Genomic DNA, 9,926 nt, shown 5'->3' with positions numbered 1-9,926 from the left:
GGAAGCAAATGCATCTGATGCACTTTTAGGGCAACAGTGGGGAAAGAGCTGGGATGGGCATCGGCCCAAGCAAAGTGACATTTAATTAGCATTTGCGATAAAGATCTAACGATCGCATTGTACAAAAGAGTCTAGAATTTGTAGTTTCAGGCGCAAACATGCCTGATTTGCCCATACGGACCCTAGCAATTTGTGATAAGATTATTTTTTTTATTTAAGATGCAGTTCCGGAGTTAATTGTCTCCTTCAGCCATGATATTACTTCATTTATTAAATTAGGTCATAATTATTTTTTAGTTTAAGCAAGGAGCGGCAGAGAGCTTTCCAGAGACGTAACTGTGCAAAATAGTTCAGAAAATCTGAAACGTGATTTTTCCCCAGAGATTGTAAATTACACCCTTTTGCTTGCATTGCTCCAGCTGATCCCAAGATTGGGAAGGTTTGTGTATGTTCCTCTTCCCCTCACCCCCATGTCTGTTTTTGTTGATATCTTAGCCTACAGTGAAGCCACCAATGGTGGTTTGGCTGAGTTCCTGATTCCAATCAGATGTCATAATTAGTTTCTGAGTGCTCCATTATGCGGAGAGCAGTGGGACTGTCACATGCAGAAAATTAAAAGTATCTAGAAGAAAAAGAAAAACTTATTTCTGATGGAAGAGAATATTTGTAGCTTAGGGTTGAACTGTGGGGGCCTTGGTGTGCTCTGAGCTTGGCTGTTTTCTTGAAGACGTTTCATGACTCAACTAGGTTACAACATCAGTTAATAGGGAGTGCAGTTTGCTCTCATTTTATATACTAGTGGCTTGGCCTATTAGTGTTGGTGGGAGTAAATTTGGTAGTTCCTTGATTGGGCTGTTACAGCTTTCAGACAAGTAAGCTAACAGTATAAACAACAGCCCAGTCAAGGACTCACCATTACTATATAAAATGATCAAATGACCAAACTCTACTCCCTTACTAGCACTGATGATGTTATCTACTTTGGTAATGAAACGTCTGCAAAAAACCAAACAAGCTCAGAGAACACCAAGGACCCCACAAAAACTTATTCCCTAGTGAGGTTTGTACACAGAGTCACAATGTGTAGTTTTCATAGATCTCTTTTCTCAACTGCTCTATTATAGTCTTAGAAATATGAATATTATCAAAATGTTAGGGTTCCAATATTTGAGGGGCTGCCACATAGAACAGGGGTTCAACCTATTTTCCAAAGCTCCTGAAGGCAGGACAAGAAGCAACGGATGGAAACTAATCAAGGAGAGAAGCAACCTGGAATTAAGGAGGAATTTCCTGACAGTGAGAATAATTCATCAGTGGAACAACTGGCTTCCAGAAGTTGTGGGTGCCCCATCTTTGGAGGTTTTCAAGAGGAGATCAGACAAACATTTATCTGGAATGGTAGAGTCTCCTGCTTGAGCAGGGGGTTGGACTAGAAGGCCTCGAAGTTCCCTTCCAATTCTGTTATTCTGCCTTCATGCACAACTGTATTTTCTGCGTTTGCTAGAATTTCATTGTTTTTTTTTCTTTTTGACTTCTCTAGGAAACAATCTTAAGAAATAATTCAGAAACTTTTAAATTCTGGGAGAATCCTCAAATGCCCCTTCTCCTGCAGTTCTATTTTTTTAACTTGACTAATCCTTTGGAAGTGCTTCAAGGAGAAATCCCTATTGTCAAGGAAGTTGGCCCCTACAGCTACAGGTAATGTGATTTCCTTCATTTTCAACCTGATAACCGGGGATTTAGTAGAGAAGATTTCCAAAGGAAAATTCCTAGGAAGGGATGGAAAATTTGGAGGCAGTTGTGAGTTTCTCTTTCCCAAAGAAAAAAGCTTGCAATTTGCAGGAAACTGTAGAGATGGGATTTGTAAAAGGCATGCTTCTAGCCCTCATGAATGTACGTAGGTGGTGAAGTTGCAGGGAATAGATGGTTGAGAATATCCCTCGACTTGAGGGATAGCATCAAGATCATGAGAAGTGATAGTACCGCTTTGTACCACACTAGTGAGGCCACACTTAAAATCCTGTATCCAGTTCTGGTCACCACAATACAAAAAAGAGGCCGAGACCCTAGAAAGTGTGCAGAGAAGAACAACAAAGATGTTCAGGGGTCTGGAGGCTCAACTGTGTCATGAACGGTTGAGGGAGCTAGATATCTTTAGTCTATTGAAGAGAAGGACGAGGGGGGACATGATAGCCATGTTCCAATATTTGAGGGGCTGTCACAGAGAGGAGGGGGTCAACCTATTTTCCAAAGCACCTGAAGGCCAGACAAGGAATAACAGATGGAAACTGATCAAGGAGAGATTCAACCTAGAAATAAGGAGAAATTTCCTGACAGTGAGAACAATGGAGCAGCTTGCCTTCAGATGTTATGGGAGCTTCATCACTGGAAGCGTTTAAGAAGAGACTGGACTGCCATCTGCTTGGGCAGGGGGTTGGGCTAGATGACCTACAAGGTCCCTTCCAACTCTCTTATTCTAACTGTCCCCTTGTACTTGAGGGGCTGTCACAGAAAAGAGGGAATTGACTTATTCTCCAAAGCACCAGAGGACAGGACAAGAAGTAATGGGCGGAAGCTTGTTAAAGAGAGATCCAGCCTAGAAGTAAAGAGAAGTTTTATGACAGTGAGAACAATTAATCAGTGGAGTGGCTTGCCTCCCACAGTTGTGGGTGACCGACTCAAGGTTGACTCAGCCTTCCATCCTTCCGAGGTGGGTAAAATGAGGACCCAGATTGTTGGGGGGCCAGGTGCTGACTCTGTAAACCGCTTTGAGAGCGCTGTAAAACACCGTGAAGTGGTATATAAGGCTAAGTGCTAAGTGCTATTGCTATTCTCAGCAAGCAGAAATGGAAAATACACTATATTTTCAGAGCTGGTTGTGATTTCAGTGGGAACCAGAGAAGAATGAATGAACATACTCAGTAGTAAACAAAGCCTGCTCAATGTCCCATGTTCAGCTCTTGGTACCTCTTAAGTCTCCTATTTGAAATCCCGGAGAGCCTCTTATGTTGAGGCTCCATGCCCGCACACCGATTCAACCCCCTTCCCGTTCTGCATTCCCAAGCAGACATTCCCAAGCCTGATAGCTGAGAATATTCCAATCATGAATATTTGTGCAATCTCTCTCTTGCTTATATAGCAGTTTCTTCAGGCCTGGGAATCAGGGATAGTTGCCTCATTGGCTTCAGACTTTATGCTTTGCCTGCCGCAATATATGCAAGGTGAATTAATGTGGCGGTTCCTTATGAATAACCGTCGTAACTTCCAGCTCCAAATCAAGGGTGTGTATATGGGTGTACCTGTTGGCTGTGCTCAAGCCGAGTCCATTGATTGTGTGGCTGGTTTGTTTGTGGCGTAATTTGCTTTGCAAAGCTCACCATCTAGGTTTATAAGCCCATGGTTTACAGCTTAGCACCTCTGTGCTAAGCTATAAACCATGGTTTACAAACCTAGATGTGCTTTCAGCAGCCTTCTCCCCCCTCCAAGCTTCTTAAGATCATGCTTCCGAAATTTAGCTGCCAAATGATGAAATATAGAGAGTCCTCGACTTACGGCCACAACTGAGCCCAAAATTTCTGTTGCTGAGCGAGACTTTTGTTAAGTGAATTTTGCCCCATTTTACGACCTTGCTTGCCACCGTTGTTAAGTGAATCCCTGCAGTGGTTAAGATAGTAGCACGGTTGTGAAGTGAACCTAGTTTCACCTTTGGTTTTGCTTGTCAGAAAAGGTAAAAGGGGATCACATGACCCCGGGACACTGCAACCGTCATAAGTACGAGTCAGTTTGCCAAGCGTCTGAATTTTGATCATGTGACCCTGGGGATGCTGCAAGGGTCGTAAGTGTGAAAACGATTATAAGTCACCTTTTTCAGGGCTGTTGTAACTTTGAACTAAATGAACTGTTGTACGTTGAGTACTACCTGTATTAAGAAAATTCATATGGCTGCCCAACTAATACATGGTGACTCCGGGTGGCTTAGAGCAGAGGTCTCCAACCCCCGATCCGTGGACTGGCACTGGGCTGTGGCATGCCAGAAACCAGGCCACACAAACAAGTGAAGACCTATCCATGGGATGCAGGCAGCACATGAAAAACCTCTCCCCACAGAACTGGTCCCTGGTGCCTAAAAGGTTTGGGGCCTCTGGCTTAGAAGAATAAACCCCCCCAATACAAAACTCAATAAACTCCTACCCACTACCCTACCGACAGCAATCAAACAAACCACTTAATGAGCTCCTTATCATTCTGGGCCCCCCAGGCCTATTAGCAAAACACATCTTCAGGGCCTTTTAAAAAATAAAGTGCATCAAGCATCATTTTTTTAAAAAAATGGAATTGCAGATGCTGATCCCTTAGACCAGATATGTCCAACCTTGGCAACTTTAAGACTTGTGAACTTCAACTCCCAGAATTCCTCAGCCAGCCAGGGCTGTGGAATTTCTGGCTGGCTGTGGAATTCTGGGAGTTGAAGTCTTACAAGTCTTAAAAGTGGCCAAGATTGGATACCCCTGCCTTAGATTTTGCCTATCCGAACCAATTGTGGCCTGTTTATCCAATCACGGTGAAGAAAGTGTTAGGTTTTGTGCATTGTTCAATTTTGTACATTGTGTGGCAGACAGATGCAGATAGTCCTCAACTGACCACAATTGAGCCCAACATTTCTGTGGCTAAGTGAGACCTTCGTTAAGTGAGTTTTGCACCATTTGCGACCTTTCTTGCCACAGTTGTTAAATCACGGCAGCTGTTAAGTTAGTAACTCATTGTTGTGAATCTGGCTTCTACATGGACTCCGCTTGTCAGAAGTTCGCAAAAGGTGATCTCATGACCCCGGGACACTGCAGCCATCATAAATATGAGTCAGTTGCCAAACATCTGAAACTTGATCATGTGTCCATGAGGATGCTGCAAGGATTGAAAGTGTGGAAAATGGTCATAAGTCGCTTTTTTCAGTGCTGTTGTAACTTTGAATGGTCACTAAACAAACTGTTGTAAGTCGAGAATGCTTTTGCTCATAGTAGGGCATAACTTTTGTATTGCTTCAGCTCCTGTTCATCTCTGGTACCTCCTGGAGGGAAAAAGCAAATAATTCTATTAGAGACTTTAGTAAATCCCTAAGTGTTCCTCGTTCTCCGGATCAGCGGTCTAATTTAAGACAGCTTTGTCTGCTGGATGGATGCCTGTGCAAATTTTCTTCAGGTAGAGGACGCCAAGGCAGCCATGCTAGTTAAAAAGGACAGATGACCTGTGGCAATTAGAAAAGCTTTTTAAGCAGCGGCAATGTCTTCTTTTGTAGACTTTCTCTACCTTGTTCGGTTATCCTGGTTTGTTCTGGCTTACCAAAGACAGAGTGAGCCTGAATTTCAATAGGCAATGCAGAGAACTGAACCTCTCTTTGTATTTGCAAGCTTAAATAGCTCTTTATGTAGCTTTATTTGCTTGGGTTGCTTTGCCTTGGCAGAGAGCTGAGATGACTGCATTCTTTGTCAAGCAACCTTCCCTTTTGTTAGCTATGCAGAATAAATAAGCAGGAACACTTTGCTGTATTTGCTGGGTCTTTTTTTAAAAAAAAATATTTTCTTTGTCCTGTACCAAAAGTTACGGACGGGGAGAATAAACTCATCCAGAATCTCACTTAACTGTGACAATTTCCTCCACAAATTTCCAAATTTTAACCCAGCCTTTGTCATTCCTGCTTTTGGAAAACCTTGGGGCTAGGAAGCTACATTCTTTTCAAATGACATTGTGTTCAGGGGAAGAGCCTGGGCTTGTTACTGTTGTTGACATAATAGAAAATACTTCTAGCTCGGCTTTTAGATTTTGGCTGTGCTTTGTTCTCCAAGCTTGTTTCAGTGTAATTTCTGAACGTTTCGTTACCAAACTCTAAAGCTTCCTCCTTCCGTTATGTATTCAAGAAGGACAGCGAATAATATTTATATGTTACTTATATGTAAGGGTGTAGGTCAGGGGTAGGCAACCTTGGCTCTTTTATGACTCGTGGACTACAACTCCCAGAATTCCTGAGCCAGCTTGGCTGGCTCAGGAATTCTGGGAGTTGAAGTCCACAAGTCATAAAAGAGCCAAGGTTGCCTACCCCTGGTGTAGGTCTATACCAGGGGTAGGCAACCTTGGCTCTTTTATGACTCGTGGATTTCAGCTCCCAGAATTCCTGAGCCAGCATGCTGAGGGGAAAGGGAGAGGTTTCCAAGCTGAGCCATGCTGGCTCAGGAATTCTGGGAGTTGAAGTCCACGAGTCATAAAAGAGCCAAGCTTGCCTACCCCTGGTCTATACATATGTCGTATATAGTATGTTTTAAATGTGTGTTATGTATGTGTACACTTTGAGAGGAAGCAACTAAATTTCATTTTTAATGTGTGCCATTGTGCCCACAGGAAAAAAATGACAATAAAGGTTATCTAATTAATTAAAGTAACATCATCCGTAGGATTTTCTTATCCTATTCTCCTTAGCTTATAAATGTCCTGTGTGCCAGTGGGGTCCATTGGTGGTGTGATTGGTTGTTCGTTTGGAGCTATATTTGAATTCTGAGCAGCTGATTGGTCCTCTTGTTGATTGACACTTCGAATGGTCTGGTTTCTGACATATTCATATGCTGGATCTAGATCAGTATGCTTGTTAATTGCTCCTTTGCTGGAATTCCAGGGCTCAATAATTTCATGTTTTACTATCGTATTTTATCAGCAAAGTTGAGCAGAGATTTTTAAAAGCGGTTATCCTCTGTTGAAAAACAGCAGCTTCAGGACTCCCCTTTTATTTAATGGATTTATTAGATTTTTATCCTGCCTTTATTACTTTTACAAGTAACTTAGGGCAGCAGTCATACATAATACTCCTTCCTCCTATTTCCCCCATAACAACAACCCTGTGAGGTAGGTTGGACCTAGAGCAGGGGTAGGCAACCTTGGCTCTTTTATGACTCGTGGACTTCAACTCCCAGAATTCCTGAGCCAGCATGGCTCAGCTTGGAAACTCTCACTTTCCCCTCAGCATGGCTGGCTCAGGAATTCTGGGAGTTGAAGTCCACGAGTCATAAAAGAGCCAAGGTTGCCTACCCCTGGCCTAGAGAGAGGGAATGGCCCAAAGTCACTCATCCAGTTTCGTGCCTAAGGTGGGACTAGAACTCACAGTCTCCTGGTGATTGGCCCAAAGTCACCCGCTGCCTTTCATACCTAAGGCGGGACTAAAACTCACCATTGCCTTGTGATTAGCCAGGCTGGCTGTGGAATTCTGGGAGTTGAAGTCCACTCATCTTCCAAGTGGCCAAGTTTGAGACACACGGATTTAAAGCGAGCATAGAGATAGAATTCGCAGAGAAGACCTTAACATTCAACTTTCTTTAAGAGTTGAATTTGATATGACTTTACTTTGCGGTAGAAAACGGCATTTTTCCTCTTGTTCTTTTTTGTCAGGGAGTGGAAATGGCGACGGGATGTGCACATTCTGGAGAACGGTTCAAAAGTGTCCTCTTTTCAGCCAACCTCTTACTATTTTGAGCGAGAGCTGTCTGTGGGTGACCCAGAAGTGGATCAGATCCGGACAGTAAACTTGCCTGCAGTGGTAAGTCTTCAGATTTGCAACTGGGTAGCAAAATGAGGCCAAAAAAAAAAAAAAAAAAGAAAGACTTCATGTGATCTATTGGGTTGACTTTGATTCTGGGCTAAACCAAATCCTTGTTTGGGAGCATTTTGCTTACTGATTCAAAGCTCTGCCCTGGTGTATTTGAAATTGGAATAAAACTGGTTTGTAATTTGTGTTCTGCAAAGCTGCAGACTTTGGAGGAAAAGAGGTGGACTTATTCTTCAAAGCACCAGAGGGCAGGAACAAGAAGTAATGGGTGGAAGCTCATTAAAGAGAGAGCCTACCTGGAGCTAAGGAGAAATTTCCTAACAACGAGAACTGTTAATCAAGGGAACAATTTGCCTTCTGAAGTTCTGGGTGCTCCAGCTCCAGCATTGGAGGTTTTTAAGAAGAGATTGGACAGCCATTTGTCTGAAATGGTTATAAGGTCTCCTGCTTGAGTCCAGGGTTGGACTAGATGACCTCCAAGGTCCCTTCTAACTCTGTTATTCTAAGTAGCGAGAGTTCTTATAACCTCAGTTCTGTAATGGGCATCCTTTGAAAACAAATCCACTCAGTGATGTGAACACCTTCGCTCTAATTCTAAAGCCAGCTTCCCTTGATGTGAACTGCAACTTTTTAAGCTGTGGCTAATGTCCTTTTTAACCCTTATAGCTTCAGTTCTGCCCATCAATTATATTTTTTGTGTTTTTATGGAATGCCTGATAAATGCAGGTACTCTTCGACTTATTGAGCCCAGGTTTTCTGTTGTGAAGCAAGACAGTTGTTAAGCTTGAGTTTTGCCCCATTTTACAACCTGTCTTGCCCAAGTTGTTAAGTGAGTCACTGCCGTTGTTAAGTTAGTAACATGGTCGTTAAGTGTTAGCTTCTTTTTCTCAGGGATAACACTAATGGGGAAAAAAATACAGACAGGCCTCGACTTCCGTCCACAATTGAGCCCAAAATTTCCATTGCTCACTGAGACCGTTGTTAAGTGGGTTTTGCCCCACGTTACAACCTTTTTTTTGCCACAGTTGTTAAGTGAATCTCTGCAATTGATAAGTCAGTTACACAGTTGTTAAGTGAATCTGGTTTCCCCCACTGACTTTGCTCGTCAGACGGTCGCAAAAGGTGATCACATGACCCCGGGACACCACGACCGTCATAAATGTGAGCATCTGGATTTTGAGCATGAAGATGCCACGAGGGTTATCAAGTGTGAAAAACAGTCATGTCACTTTTTCCAGTGCCGTTGTTTGAGCGGTCACTAGATCAACTGTTGTAAGTCGAGGACTACCTGCAGCCAATACATGCCTATTGCTGTAGATAACAATAACATAATCATAAAAGTCGTAACATCTTTTTTTCCCCCTTGATGTCAGGTGGCCATGAATATGGCTCGTAGAACGCCTTTCACTTTTCCTGCAGAGCTGTTGCTGCTGGCTTACCAGGAAAACATGTTCACCATCCATACAATCGATGAGATTTTATGGGGATACACGGATAAGTTCCTCAAGGCGGTACACAAGTTTTTCCCTGAAGTCGATCCGGTTTTCGGCTATTTTAAACAGGTAACATGGCTCCTTCTCATGATCTTTGCTTTTAGTTGGTGCACCTTTTTCTTCACCGGCTGCTCCCCCCAAAAAAACCGAGGCTGAAAAATGTTGATTTTCACCAAGGATCGTAGTCACGTTCCCGGTATATCCTTTCCTACGTCTAGTCTTAGATGTTCCTTTTCAAAAAAAAAGATAAAATAAGGGAATTTCAGCCAAGAAAACGTGTGGCCCTGTGGAACTCAATTCCCCTCATCTCTCCTGCCTTCTGGGTCATCTACACAGGTAGCCCTTGACTTACGACCACAATTGAGCCCCAGATTTCTGTGGCTAAGTGAGGCATTTGTTAAGTGAGTTTGCCCCATTTTCTTGCCACAGTTGTTAAGTGAATCACTGCAGTTGTTTAATTAGGAACATAGCACTTGCAATATTACTTAGACTTATATACCGCTTCACAGTGCTTTACAGCCCTCTCTAAGCGGTTTACAGAGTCAGCATATTGCCCCCCCAAAATCTGAGTCCTCGTTTTACCGACCTCGGAAGGATGGAAAGGCTGAATCAACCTTGAGCCGGTGACAATCGAACTGCTGGCAGCCGGCAGTCAGCAGAAATAGCCTGCAGTACTGCATTCTAACCACTGCGCCACCATTGCTCAACCTGTCTTAACATGGTTAAGTTACTATTGTTGACTAAGGACTAACTGTATCCAGCAATGGTCCCCAACCTTTTCGGCTTGGCGACCCGAGGGGGAGGTGAGAGGGGATGGTTCTGTGTGAGTGGTAGGCATGTGTGCAAGT

The 9,926-nt window shown here is 43.2% G+C and overlaps 1 protein-coding gene across 1 annotated transcript in view; it reads left to right on the top strand.

The window, feature by feature from the left end:
* Nucleotides 1-9,926, top strand: part of SCARB2 (scavenger receptor class B member 2) — a 41,871-nt gene that overhangs the window by 14,036 nt on the left and 17,909 nt on the right. The window contains exons 2-4 of the mRNA XM_015827151.1: nucleotides 1,541-1,698; nucleotides 7,429-7,576; nucleotides 8,959-9,147. Coding sequence (XP_015682637.1) covers nucleotides 1,541-1,698; nucleotides 7,429-7,576; nucleotides 8,959-9,147 — 495 coding nt within the window. The remainder of the gene's footprint in view (nucleotides 1-1,540; nucleotides 1,699-7,428; nucleotides 7,577-8,958; nucleotides 9,148-9,926) is intronic.

The sequence above is a fragment of the Protobothrops mucrosquamatus genome, unplaced genomic scaffold (genome assembly GCF_001527695.2).
Source record: "Protobothrops mucrosquamatus isolate PMUCROS unplaced genomic scaffold, P.Mucros_1.0 scaffold3532, whole genome shotgun sequence".
NCBI classification, from domain to species: Eukaryota; Metazoa; Chordata; class Lepidosauria; order Squamata; family Viperidae; genus Protobothrops; species Protobothrops mucrosquamatus.
Note: the sequence above shows the minus strand (reverse complement) of the source record. Positions and strands in the feature narration are given on the sequence as shown.